This window comes from Quercus lobata, chromosome 4, assembly GCF_001633185.2.
Source record: "Quercus lobata isolate SW786 chromosome 4, ValleyOak3.0 Primary Assembly, whole genome shotgun sequence".
Classification (NCBI taxonomy): Eukaryota; Viridiplantae; Streptophyta; class Magnoliopsida; order Fagales; family Fagaceae; genus Quercus; species Quercus lobata.
Window position 1 is genome coordinate 13,154,396 of NC_044907.1, and position 15,022 is coordinate 13,169,417.

At 33.8% G+C, this 15,022-nt stretch overlaps 1 protein-coding gene across 1 annotated transcript; it reads right to left on the minus strand.

The window, feature by feature from the left end:
• Nucleotides 1-1,369: 1,369 nt before the first annotated feature.
• Nucleotides 1,370-10,868, minus strand: LOC115986526 (glycosyltransferase-like KOBITO 1). Its single transcript, XM_031109642.1, has 11 exons — nucleotides 10,499-10,868; nucleotides 7,386-7,535; nucleotides 7,177-7,229; nucleotides 6,504-6,612; nucleotides 6,261-6,395; nucleotides 6,042-6,086; nucleotides 4,088-4,275; nucleotides 3,839-3,980; nucleotides 3,071-3,117; nucleotides 2,800-2,887; nucleotides 1,370-2,042 (listed from the first exon to the last, which is right to left on the minus strand). The coding sequence occupies exons 1-11, from the start codon at nucleotides 10,835-10,837 to the stop codon at nucleotides 1,758-1,760; spliced, it is 1,581 nt and encodes a 526-aa protein (XP_030965502.1). The 5' UTR covers nucleotides 10,838-10,868; the 3' UTR covers nucleotides 1,370-1,757.
• Between the last annotated feature and the right edge of the window lie 4,154 nt (nucleotides 10,869-15,022).

Consider the following 15,022-nt stretch of genomic DNA (forward strand, 5'->3'; position numbering starts at 1 on the left):
TGTGGAGGAGCTAATGTTTCACAGCTAGCTAGCTTTGTTCTCATCTTCCGACGTTCTAGAATCAGAATCTAAAGTTGGTCTAAATTAGATTAGACATAATGCATATAAAATACCTCTTTTAGGAAACAATATGGGAATTATATTATCCCTCAAAATTATGTGCACAACTAATTTGTTAGAGATATGTATAATTGATAATTCTATGTTCATTTTTCTTATTTTCTTTTATTGTCAATTATTACAGATTCTATTAATGCATAGTTCAACTAATACCTCCTTTATAAGTTTTAAGTAAAGGGTAAAGTTATGGATCCAAGATCCATTGACCCAAAAAAAAATTAGAGTCACCACATTTATTTTCTATTTTCAAAACCATTAATAAAGATGAGGTATTAACACAAATAAAGATAGTGCCACTGAAATCGTAAGGTTATAATAATAAAATGGTTAACTTTTAATTGCTTGAATAGTAGCTCATGAGCACAACATGAGATACCTTAAAAAAATTATAAGATAACTTCTTAACAAAGATAGCATAATTAGAATATTAAAGGCCTTAAGAGAATCCAGATACGCCAGTTTCTAAGTTTGCTCTATAATTCTGAAGCTTTTTAAACAAGAGATGAGATAACAAGAATGAACGGCATGAAACACAAGGTTCCGCTACTTAAAAGAAGATATGGAATAGAGATTGGGACCTTGGAATGGAATGTGAAACTCCACTTCAAAATTATTAAAATGGGCACATGAAACTTCATGGCTTAGAATATATACTGCTTGCATTATCATCGGAAGAATATATTTTTACAAAAAGTAAACACTAAAATTTTGATGAGAATCTCATTAATTACTCCATAATACTTTTTCTAGCAAGTAATTACTACATAATACATGACATGACAAGCCAAACCGGGAAAAAATAAGAGGACAAGTAGGGTTTGATCCTTCTTGCCTTGACCATATAGTTGACTGATTGTTGAAATTGATTTCTTTTACATGAACCTATTGTTTTCCCACTTAATTTTGTGTAGGTTCCGAAGTTGGAATTTGATAATAATTTTCCATCAAGTCATAACACACCTTTTAGCTCCCTTTTAGAGTGAAACCAAACAGAAAAACAAGCTATTTCTCTAGAAATGTTTTATGCCTAAACAAACTATATCAACCTTATCCTCGATGTTTCTATCTATTTTCTTCTTCTTCTTCTTCTTCTTCTTCTTCTTTTTTGTGCTAGTACATTTATTGCAAATAAGAAACAAGTTTTAGGCCCCCAAGACCAGCAAAGCTTTCTCAATTTATGTACCTTTAAAATACAGGAGAACTAGAGCACTGAAACTAAACCTTTTAAACCATATTGAACCCCGTAATGTGGAATCAATGAGAAATCAATCAATTAGATAGAGTTCAAGATATCAAACACAATAGTTTCCCTGAGTGAAAGGGCTAGCTTATAAAAAATATACATTGACATTTCAACAATAATTTCTATAGACAAGTCAAAGATTTCCAGTTGTAACCAAGTTGCCAACTGAAGGCTTGACCACAAAATCTCACTCGAACTTGAATACTAGACTACTAGAGTGCTTGGATGGCGATCGGGAAGAACCGACAGAACCAAAAACATATGAACCTCAGTAACAAGCCCGCTTGCTCATTCTTTTTCCCTCCTGATTAATTCTTCCCTTACATAAGTGAATAAACAAGATTACAAAGCATCTGAACAGGAAGAAGAAGAGGCAATCACACTAGGAGGTGTATCACACTTCAATGATAAGGCGGTCATCATTCATTCCTGGGGGTGACAACGGTGGAACAGCCACTTCATAAAATGCAGCAGATTCAATTTCCAAGACCCTCCTAGCAGTGGCCTGATGCTCTCTACTTCTACCAATCCTTCTTGAGGGAAGGGATTCAGAGGCAGCAGCTCTGGATGAGTTACTACTAACAATGGACGATAAAAATTTATCCTTTGAAATAGTTGTTGGGGCAGATGCAATAACAGAGCTGAAGACACCAGACTCCCTTAAACCTTGTATTATGACCTGAAAAATATGGCAAGAGACAATAGAAAGTGTGCGTTTGAATATAGCTTATTTTGCTGAAAACTGAAAACAATAAAAAAAAAATTTTTTTTTTTCTGTTTATTACTGTTCAGCACTGTTCATTAGCCTAAAATCTCTGTTCATGGCCAATGAATGGTACATAACGCGCTGGACTTAAAAAAAAAAAAAATGCCCAAAATGTGGACGCAGCCGCACTACCCAAACAGACCTAAAAAATGTATGTATATATATATGGACAAAAAAGAGAAACCACCACAGCAAAATAGCATTAACAGCATAGAAATAGTAATAGTAATATAAATGGTTTAATAAAGAGGTGGATGCTGGAGCAGGGGCCAGAGTGGGGAAAATCAGCAATGGTGTGCAGCATTACTGGCATCAAATAGAAGAAAATTGATCTATTTCATTTATTAAGTAGGATCAATTTATATTTCAAAGAGTCAAAATATTTTTTACTATTAATTTTTAACAAATGACCCGGTTACTCTTTTTTTATAATTTGCTAGTAACAACAATGGGGAAGGGGGGATTTGAGCCTTGGTTGTCTCCGTTGGAAATGCCCAAAGATGGCAATTGAGCTACAAGGCTCTTGGCTCAAATGACCTGATTTCTATTATTATATTTTGGACAACAAATTTCATCATTCAATTCAAATCATGGAACCAGTTGATTACTTCCCCCCCCCCCCCCCCCAATTTTCCCAACCAAAAAAAAAAAATTGTAGAATCATGCTTACCATTGGAGCATATATGCGAGTTAAAACGCCCTTCCTCAGTAGTTTCATTTTTACATCTTTGTCACCCCACACAATGTGTTCCCGGTACCTAGTAGATCAGAATGGCCAAAATATATATAAATTTATGAAAAGCAAGGAAAAATGTTATGCTCATGTCAAGAGTTCTTTTAGAGATCTCAGGTTTAAATTTAAGGGATTGCAATGGGTTCGAAGTGAAAACAGATCATGAAGATCAGGGAAAGAAAATTATTTTCTCCATTTAAATATTTACCAGTTCAGCATCTCCTCCTCTGTTGCAGTAGAAGCAATTATGAATGCCTGCAATGCATTATGTTCTCTTAGTATGATGAAGGTTTCATCAAAAGGAAATGCAATCCGAACAAAACAAAGTCAAGTACTGGCAACAAGGATTCTTCTTACAAATTAACCCCTAATTTGGCATTGACCTGAGTTTCAAGAGATTAAAACAAGCCTACAGATTTCCAGGATGCAGGCCCAATTGTTAACATTTAAATGGCCAACACTCATTAAAACCAATAAAGATAAATGCCTTGTCCAATAGTTGCATTCAAAACCTCCATTTCCAGGATTTTATAATTAATTAACAACCATGCATATAAGCAACCACTAATGCACAGGTCAATCCAACATTTCCACACAAATTGGTTCACATTAAAATTATCATGAGTCTTAACATTCAGTTATATACTTATATCTTGTTAGTTGTTACATCATCAAGGTCCTTTTCCTTACAACAACTTCTGGTAGGCTTCAAAAATTTCCCACCAACCTTAATTTATGTAGTTTGACCTCCCTTTCTATATTAAGTCCTTCCAAAATGCTAATTAGCACCTCCTAGTGGAACATTACTGCTTTACATTGCACATGGACTATCTAGATCAGTTACAAAATATTACACACCTAAAATACTGATTTCATGTTCCATAATCCTGTTGTTTCCACTTTTTGCTTATTATGATTGTTTAATAGTACTATTAATGAACAAAAAATATTGAATAAGAGAAATCATTGGACTCACAGCTCTATCAAATTCCAACATAAAGCATCTTTTGACATCCTCCTTTGTAGGCTTGCAGCCACACCGATCACGCCTAGAGGTCAAGTCCGAAAATTTGGCATACGTGTAGTGTAGAACAGCAGCCTCCTCCAATTTTATCTCACTGGTAGTAGCCATTGCATGCATAAAGTATTGACATCAGAAATCCAATAATAAAATTCTTAGTCATGATACTGATTTTTTTTTTCTTCCAGTATGAAATTAACATACTTTGGGGTTTTCATATAATTATGCCATCTGTGTGCACCATTAGGACGAAGGTGATCTTGAATCCGAGCAGCTGATTTCCCATTTCCATAAGTCAAAAAGTAGTTTGGATTACCACGAGTTGCATCCTTGTACATGCCAAAATATGTGTCCTTTGGAAGATGGTCATAATTTCTCTTGAACATCGATATCTGTTTGCATTGATACAAGAACAAGACAAACATCAAATACTATACAGGTATCCTCAAAGACAAGCAAACATAATGCCACAATATTTTCCTAGACAACAGAATAAACCTCCAACACATCTGTTACCTAACTATGGTATAGAATAAAATTAGGTGAACACCTAGTTACTAAAAAACCTCATTCTATTTAAATGGAAGCTGCACATTATACATTCCTTAACATGTGTTCATTTCCCTAACCAAACCCCACCCACCATCTATCCACCAATATGCCCTCCGATCAACAAATGTCATGATTCGTCTCTTTTGAAGCTTAAGCATTGCATTTGTATATCACAAACTTATCAAAGTGTCTCTCTAATAAAGATATCACATTAACTGCATTAAGTTACTAGTGGAGCTCAATGCAAAATATAGAGATAAATCATTATCAATAAACAGAAAACATAATAAAATGTCACAAAGTATAATGATTATCAAATCCAGTCTTCCCTTTCTAGAGCCTTCAAAACAAAAATATTCACAATAAACTTCCCCATGTATCAAGCTGAAACCTGCAGAGAACCCAATTGAAAATACCAAATGTGCAAAAATTTCACAAGATATCGTTTTTGCAACATGAGTAATGGTAAGGGGTCATACACCTAGTTGGAGCTACACAAGCAACCAAATAAGAGTAAACTTTTTTTGATAAGTAAAAATACTAAGTAAACCAAATAAGAGTAAACTACTTTGACGTTTGTGATTTTGTGATTCTAGAATACATGTCAATTGCTAAGGTCTTTGAAATTTGACACATGAAGCACATCTTTATGGTTACATAGCAAGCAACTACATTGAAAAAGACCAAACTTGGGTCAAATAATAAATAATCACTTCATGGTTTTTCACCTGACTCTGATATACTAGCCAAAGTATTGAATGTTTAAAGAACCATCATCTCCAACCAAGCTTTGTCCCAGACTGAATTTATTACATAACCACGTGTGGATGATCCACTGCCTTCACCTATCTTTTGACAACCATAGTATCTTCAACTTCAACTGTCTAATATTTCAATGCAGTTTAACTAGGTTATACAATCCAATCTGATACAGAATATTGTGCCCATGCACTCCACATAAAATACTTTACCAAACCAGAGAACTAGTTTCTAAGAAATGATACAACTAACAAACTCTAATGTCAACAGGCTCTATGAAAAAAAGGGTTAGTAGTTCTTTAGGCACAAAAGTAACTCCACGTAGAAATTCTAAAACTTGTGACATTCCAAAGTCCCTTGGTATATTCAATAGAAAAATGGATTTACTATTGTAAACACAACATACTTTTCTTATCAATAAAACTTCAATTACCTATCAAATATATATATATATATATATATATTCAATAGAAAAATGGATCATCAGCTCCATCAAGTTAGATATAAAATTATGTAGTTAAATATAAATGCAATAACCATGTTCTTGTGCAGGTCAATTGATCAAGAAAACATTATTGGCTTCTAGGCATTCTAACTGTCACATAATCCACAAATTTATGAATCTGTCATGATAATGCACATGGAAACATTGTATATTTGAGTCTAATTCACTAAAGGAAACAAACAATAACAAACATGAAAACGCTATTTATAAAGGCCAAGATTTTCTTTATGAATAAACAGGAAATTTTATCTTGGCTGAGATATCCCATTCCCTTCAGACATCTATAATCAAACTTAATGAACCAAGTGAATGAAAGGACAGCGGATGATAAGGGAAGTTTACCTCACTAAAAGGGTCTTTGATATCCTCTCGTTCAACACTGCTCTCCTAAAGAAATAAATACCACAATCAGTTTTAATTCAAGTAATGAATGCCACAGCTCATTGTTGAAGGGAGTACAGAAGAATGACAAGACCAGCATATGCTACCATCTTCAACAAGGCCCCTAACTATAAGTTATCACTTATATATCATTATAACAAATCTAAATATTTCACTCACATAGTTAGGAAATATAACCATATCCACATTCCCAGGCACATCAAGCAGCAGCTGCCTCAGTGAATACTCCCGAGCATCAGCTGGGTGTAATAACTCATCAGTGTCAAGATGAATTATCCAGTCCATGCCAGCATCCTGATGTTTTAATATGCAAGAGACTATATTGAGAAAAATTAACTCGGGACAGACTTGTAAAAAAAAAAAAGGGAGGAATGAGATACAGGAGAATACTATCTTTCATACCCGGGCCATTACAATAGCCATCTCCATATTGAGAGATTGCTTCACAAACAGCTCATAATTGCAAGGCTTGTAAAAGAAACTTGAAAGCCATGTCTCATTCCAAATCCGGCTGATGGTCCCCGAAAAAAACAGGAATATAAATAAATAATTAAAGACACATTATATATATAAGTAAAAGAAACAAAATATCATAAACAATTAAAGATAGGCGATAGAAGAAATACTTCAATGTTTAATAATTCAGGAAGTTACTTGTATCAAATGCCGGAACATTTAAAGTTACTTACATCAAATACAGAAATGATGTTCCAGCAAAAAGAAAGAAACATAGGGGGAAGCAAAAATGTGAATGGTCTAAAGTGTCTAGAAAACTAATGAAACATAGAAGAAAGACCAGTAAATATTCGTATGATTAATACTAGGAGAAAACTGTAACTCTATTTTTTTCTTTACAAGTAATGAAAATTTTATTGAAAACAAAACAAACCTTAGTACAATGGAAATGTACTATGGGAGCAACACAAAGTGATCCAGCACATCAGGAATAGAAAAACAAGAAAAAGTTGTTCAAAGCTTTAAGAACAACATACTAGAGAGGAAAAAACTATGAAACAATACCCTACAGTAAGCTTCAATTCAATCATATGTGATTTGAAAGTAAAAGTGATCAAACCTCTTAGCCTGTTGCTCCTCCAGCTCTCTTGTTCTATATATCACTTTTACTCCCTGAGAAAACAACAAGAAAATCATGCTCAAAGAGGCTCAGAGAAAAAACATAATATAAACCAAAGTAGAACAACTTCATTTTGAAAAGTTAGAAAACGAAAAGGTCAACACAAATGAATGTCAAGCAGTCAGAGCAGAGGATATATATCAACTTACTGGGATAGATTCCAGAACTTTAGACACAGCCGGAGATGCAGCCTTTCCCTCCACAAAAAGAAAAAAGGTTGAGACTCCAATAACCTTATGAAAAAACATCCATGGCAAGATCTGCTCTAAACCAGCTGAAGTACTTGTCGTAATACATATCTGCAAGTTTAGAAGCAAACTGCACAAGGTTATAACCAATCATTTAATTCAGTGTTAACTGCACAGATATAAGAATGTTATTTACATTGACTTCAACAAAAAAATCCATTGTCCAATAATTTGCTTTATTGAATCCATAATATGACTATAAGAAGTAGAAATAGTAACTTGGAACCATTTTTTTTATATAAATAAAAGTAACTTTGAACAATCGGACGCAAATACCAATTTCCAAAAAACAAAGTCCCAGATTAGATCAATCCAACCATCAACCATCAATATTAGACCTCTTAACAAATTCTCTATCTCCTACTATCACAGCAATCAAAACATTTAATAGTTAACACTGAAGTTATCATATTTACCATAGGCCACCAAATAATCATTTTAAAACAGATCCCAGAGTCAGAATTTTTCCATTGTTCATAGACCAGAACCAATTAAACGAGCTGCCACTCAACCAAGCATTAATACACTAATAACCTCAGTTGATCTAGTTTCAACAACCAAGAGAAAATAAAGCAAATCAACACTTTGTTTCCATTTTCTTACAGTCAATGTTCTCAGAAACTCAGCAACCAGACAAACGGTTTCCTGTCAATCAAGGATCCTTGTAACTCAACTAGCACCTCCTATTGTTTTTGACATAATGTATAGGGTTCAAATTCCCTTCTCCATTGTAACTATTGGGGAAAAAAATCTAGCAGTATTCACTAAAATCCAGTCCACAAAAGCAAAACCCAATGTATGACTTCGTATTCACAAATCCAAATTTGTTTGCCAATATACATTCAAAAACAGTAAAACACCAAGCCACATTAAATCAGACCAAAATTCACTGAACCCACAATTCGTTATCCATGCTAAATCACAAAGAAAACTCCCAAACTTGAATCCCAATGCACAAACCTACCACAAATGAACCATAAAAAATCACACGCACTTCTCAGTTTCTACTTTCAAGTAAACTTTCAAAATCTCTTCTCAGTTTCTACTTTCTAGTAAACTTTCGAAATCTCAAAGAACAATGTAATTCAATTCTAAAAGGGGGAAATTTTTCCAATTTGGATTAAATAGAACTCAAAAAGAATTAGAATCCAAATCTTCTTTCAAATTTCCAATCTATCTCCAAAATTCAAAGGCTCACTAAGCAATGCCTACTCAGAAACTAAGATAAATACAATAATACATGATTTAAACCCAAACAAATGCAATCTCTCACAAAAGGCTTGCACACAACACAGCATATGTGACAGACAAAAGTATGGTCAAACAACATAAATAACATAGAAGCAAACAAAATTGTTAAGTAGGAAGTGCACACATAAGTCAAAGATTCGATGTAATTTATTCCAAATTATATCAAACCAACATTGGCTGGCAGATTGTAGCAGAGGTTGCAGTGACATGACATCATTTGTTAGTAGCATGATCCTAAGAGCCCAAAACACAGTTTCTCATTCTGATCACAAGCTATGTAAAGCCGTGTGATTCTTCTTCTTTTTCTTTTCCTTTTTCTTTTTTTAATAACATTAACAATGCTTCAACCATTGCTACGTCAACAGGCCTATCATTTGTAGACTCATCACTCAGGCTCATTTTTCATGTACACAAGTAACACGACCAAATGACGAGGTTTAATTTACTTTTTTTATTAGTCTTAACATAATTTAAATCTATGATTTATTTAACATATGCCATAGCAGGATCCAGATGCTTCAAGGACAGGGTAGAACTTTTCTCTCCTGTATTTATGCATCTCATAATGACATTGCAAGAAGGGATTCGTGGAATAATTTGGGCCCAAGAGATGTGAGGGAACTGCTGCATAAGACTGTCTCATGAGATAATTTTCCATTCTAGGGATGAAGAAATCATGTTGCACTCAATTAAATAGGAAATCAAAAACATATTTAAATGTAGAAATGGGTTTAAAAGATCGGTTGATAGTGCAGCATTATGCAGAGTATGGGGATTTCCAGAAAGTATGCTCAAAGGAAAGGCACAATGAGTAAATAGAGCTGAGATTTCAGTTTTGTATCGATAGAGTTGCAGATTGTAAACAGTAGAGCAGATTTTGTTTGTTTGGTTACTTATCTGTTTCTGGTGTATTCAGTTGAGTGGATTTTGTTTTGAACAGTGTTTCTTCAGGCAGTTTGAGGCTGTATAGTGTACATGTTCTGATTGGTTTTTCAGTCAATAAATATCATCTCATTCATCAAAAAGAGAGATCCCCAGAATCAGACCAATCCAAAATATCACTAAGAACCGAACTTTATTTCTGTTTGAACCAGTACAAACCTGAATCACAAAAAGAAAACCCCTGAAACAGATCAACCCCAAAAACCAAAACATCACTGCAAGTCAAAGTTTTGGTCTTCAATAGGAGCAGCAGTTAAAACTTCCAAGCACAATACTGAATCCCCAGCAAAATGCATCATAAAAAGCAAAACCCAGAAACAGATCAAAGCCCAAAAGCAACATTAATACCCCCTAAAATCCTATACACAAAACGCAAAACCCAGAAACACATCAACCTCAAAAACCAAACTTTCAAAATGAGTCAAAACTTTTGTTCCTAAATTGTTGCAGCACCCAACATTTCCAAGCACAACACCAAAACCCCACTAAAATTCAATCCATAAAAAGCAAAACCCAGAAACAGATCAGCCCCAAAACCAAAATTTTAAAAAGAGTCAAAACTGTTGGTCTTAGATTGAAGCAGCACTCAACATTTCTAAGCACAATACTAAACCACCACTAAATTTTTATCCATAAAAAGCAAAACCCAGAACCAAAATATTAAACTTTTTAATCTTAGATTGAAGCAGCACTCAAAATTCCCAAGCACAATACTAAAACACCACCAAAATCCAATCCACAAAATAAAAATAAAAAAAAAACAAAGCAAACCCAATAACAAATCAACCACAAAACCATAGAATTGCACATAAAAACCGAACCTTAGGCTTGAGATTGGACAAGTCATCGAACTTCCATCCATGGTAGTAAGGAAACGAAGGAGTCAAGCCTTGGCGAAGACTGGCACAGTCAGAGGAGGAGGAGGACTGGTGCTGGTGAGCGGTGGGAGAGAGAGGAGAAGGGTCCATCCCAGGGAACAAGTGTTGGGACCCAGGTGGGGCCCAGCGAGTGGTGGGGTCGGTGATGCCTCCACGCCATTGGAGGACGAAAGCCAAGGCTGCAAGAGTGAGAGGAAGAACCGTGAGGAGGAGGAGGAGCTTGGAGGAGATCGAAGATGATGGTGTTGAACGCAGCAACGATTGCTGGTGGCTGTTGGCCATCTTTTCAAAACATACAAACAGAGAGAGAGAGAGAGAGAGAGAGAAGTCAAGTTTCAGTTTGAGGAGCTAAACGAAAGTTTGAAACTTGGAAGTGAAGGGACAGACAAGAGTAGAAAGTGACATGGGAATGTGAATGTCGGCTGTACCTTTTTGTTGTTCTTTGTTGTCGTTGAGGTTGGTTTTTTCTTTTCATTTTTCTTTTTTTTTCTTTTCCTTTTTTTTTAGGAAACTGTTGAAAGATTATAATCATAAATTCAGTATCTGGGGAGTAATTAGTAGTTAATTAATTACTAAATTTGTTCTTATGGCATTATTATTATGATTTTTTTTTTTTTTGGGATAAAATACTGACCTATGATTTTGGTTAATGTCAATCAGATTTAAAACATTTTAAAACTATCAGGGTTGAAGGTCCTAATTAAATTATGAGTAAAATTTAAGTACCAAGTTGGGTTTAGAGATCAAATTAGCCAATTTTGAAATATCTTAGACTTGGCTGACATTAGCTCAAATCTCATATATTTTACCCTTTTCTTTTTAATTACTATTTAATAGTTACAAGCATAGTTTTAAAAACCAAATCAATTGGTTCAATTGGGAACCAAACCTTAATTAAAAAAACTGAAAAATTCAAGTAAAAATGGGTCAAAAACCAAGGACCGGTGAAGATTTGAAACTCAATTCTCCTTTCGCCAGATAAAGAAGAGCATATTGTGTATGTAGATCTTCTAAATAGAAAAAGCTATATATGTAGAGAGGGAAATTTGAATTAAGACCAAAGTTCACTTATTTAGTTGTTAAAAATCAGCCAACAGCAAGGTATCATGTGTTATTTAGTGGGAACCATTGTTGTTATTAAGAGATAAACGAAAATTTGTCAAATGTTACCAAATGGAAATTACATGGAATATTCAAGAGCTAATTACATGTCGATATATTAAAAAAAAAAAAAAAAAGTGATACAAGCTATCTAAGTAAATATTGTTGGATGTTAGCTAAATTAAAACATGTTTAACAAGTTAAATGATGTCATATGTCTCTTATAAAACAAGACTTTGAGTTTATCCATTTAAATTATGACAAGTATAGGTAATAAAAAAACAATTATGTGTCATTAAGCCTCTTCATGACTCCTTTAAATAGGTACTCATTGATCTCATGGGGGCACTCATCAATTTCAATTGTTTAATTTCCAAATTTATAATTTTGTGTTTACATTTTACAATGTTACTAACTTACAAGAGATGTTGAATTATATGTTTTGTTAATTAAATTTATGATGAGATTTAATGGTGTATTGAATTAATTTCTCATATGATAGGTGATCAATTATTAATCTAAGAGAAATGAACATTTTTAAGAGTATTGAATATTTTTATGGGGGAAAAAAGTATAGGTTGATCTATTATTTTGTTTGGTTTGAATTTGACAGCCACAACAAATATATACCCATTAGTCAAGATTAAATGTTTTGTTATGGAAAATCTAAAAAATTGATGTAGCATTTTAAATTGATGGTATATCAAGAAGCTTATAACTCAACTGGTTGACACTCTCTGTTATTTCTATGAAATTCAATATTTAAATCATTCCTCTTTCATTGTAATTATCAAATTTAAAAAAAAAATGGTATATCAAGTTATCAACTATTTAAAAATTGGGGCAAAAAAAGAGAGAAGATTTGGGGCAAAGCTTTTGTGCAGTGATTTGAGGACCAAACTAAACCCTTCAAATGCCCATATACATAATCTATTAGCCAAAATGCATGATGCATGGCTTTATTTTTATTGTGATATTTGGGTGATGGTTGAGGGTAAATATTATGAATATGATTCTATGAATGTTACAATTGAGAGGGATTAGGGAGCACTATGAGTGAGATGAGGGACTCTACACAAAACTAATGAGAAAATAGGACTCAGTCAAATCTTTGACAGGATTTTCTTACAGATTGGTTTGAATGAAATTCGTTCAATCTTCAAATTCAATCCACAATGTAAAGGTTTATAAGCTCCTAAATGTGTGCCATTAAATTATACGACACATTAGTATTCACATGACCAATAGAAATAACTTTCATGTGATAAAAAAATACACCAAAGTAATCATATAAATCAGCACCTATTGAGGTGAAGGAATTTTCTTAACTGCGTCCTTTGATCTATACCTATGGATAGAGAAAGAAAGAGAAAAAGGGCTTTAAATTCAGATACCCACTTTATTTTTAATAGTCTCATTCTTTGTCTTGTGCTCTTTATCGAACATGGCCAACCAATCCGAATCCTCAGACTCAAAGCCACTGACCCAATTTCCAGATCCCCATTATTCTTATTGCTCCTTAGATTATGTACAAAATCCAGTTACTTTTAATGGGTGTAATATGATTGTGATTTTTATTTTTTCTTTTGTTGGAATGTTCCTGGATTTTTCGTTCAGGGAACGAAGGACTTCAGCATGCCAATTTAGCTAATCAATCATCTTGTTGGTATTCAAGAGAGTTAGATGTTCCTATCTCGAAGAAAAAAAAAAGAGAGGGTTAGATTTAAAAATATATAAATATATAAACGTGATAATTTTATTTTTCTAGAATTAAATAAACATAATATATATATATATATTTTTTTTTTTTTTAAAAAGGTCTGGTTAATTAAAATACATTTATTAATAGACTATTTTATGAAAATTTTGATTCCATTTTTATGGGGAATATAAAAAGTTGTAAAAAAAAATAGTTACTTTTTTCTTTCATAATAAAATTATTTTTTAAACCAATACATTTTGGGTATATGTTAATGTAAGGACTCAATTTGTGTCGATCCCAAACTTGTATTGGGTTCAAACGTTAAAGGCCCAAACAATAAATTTGTAACGTGGATATAAAAGAACTAGATTAACTTCAGAAGAAAAACGATTAAACTTAACGTTTCTAGATGGATTAATACAGATATTACGACCAATTTATTCTTGAAACAAGCTAAGTTCTTTATTTCGTAATATTTTTTTCTAAGCATCCATTGTTTAGAAGTTCCCCTCCTTTCTCTTAATGCATTCTTCCATGTTATATATTGCCCTCTTGATGTCTTCTTCACCACACATGTGTAGGTTGGATTCGGGGGATCCTTTCCTGTCCCATCCAACACCTCTTGGAATTTCCAACCAGCAGCTGTAAGACTGCTTCATCACTGTTCAAGCATCACTTCCACATTAATGCAGCCAAAGAGTTAGTTGAGAGACAATTAATACGAAGGCAGCAGTTTTTAAAGATATTTGTTTATCTTTTCTTTCTTACCGTTGGCCCCATGTTCCACCTTTAGTGGTAATGTAGCTTCGAAGTGTGTTTGTGACAATACGGCGTTTAGGTCGTCCTCAGACACATATTGCCGAGAAGGATTTTGTCCTCGGACGAATATTGGACCCATCACATGTGATATTTACTCTTCTTTTCATTTGGTTCCCCTTATAACCTTATGTGGGTCTCCTCGGATGGTTTAACGTCCTCGGATGGACCACAGGCCCAGTTAACACGGTTTTAATAATTATTGATTAACTGGCCCCCTCAGTTAACTTTTTTCTATAATAAAATATTCATAACATTAGAGAATCACATATGAGTTTGGATTTTGAAGTTCAATGTAGTAGAGAGAGAGAGAGTTATGAACAGTTGGACACTATTCATCATTAAAGGTTGGATTGGATTGGATTGGATTGAGTTTCTTGCATATTCGTCATCTCATCTAGTCGCTCCTAGGTGTTGAAGTGTTGATCCACCGCCAATCGAAACAAGTCGCATTAATGAGTAAGAATACTCTTCCAATCATTGAGTACATTGCTCGTTTTCGCACTAAATATAGTGCCAAGTGGTGACAACAAGGCCAAATCTTATGATGTGAACATGATGTAGCAAAGAGATGAGGGTTCCGACAAAGGGCAAGGCACAACATAATAGAGGGATTTCATTCAAATTGGTCTTCTTGGTTGTGTGTATTAGAAACTGATATCTAATCTGTATCTCAATGGACATGTGATTTCCCAATCGGCATCCAGTCTATATCCATTCAAAATCGAATGGATCTTTATTACTATCAGTACGTCATTTAAGCCCTATCAATTAATTATTGACAAACATGGAAAAAGCTTACTAAGGAAAAAAAACTGGAGGAATCAATCTGAAATTATTATTGGTTC

Excerpts from the sequence above, each read along its gene's own strand:
- LOC115986526 (XM_031109642.1), bottom strand. The coding sequence starts at position 10,837 with ATGGCCAACAGCCACCAGCAATCGTTGCTGCGTTCAACACCATCATCT. Across the intron at positions 6,396-6,503 it reads TGGCTATTGTAATGGCCCGG|GATGCTGGCATGGACTGGAT; the intron begins GTATGAAAGATA and ends TTAAAACATCAG. Across the intron at positions 2,888-3,070 it reads GAGGAGGAGATGCTGAACTG|GTACCGGGAACACATTGTGT; the intron begins GTAAATATTTAA and ends CTGATCTACTAG.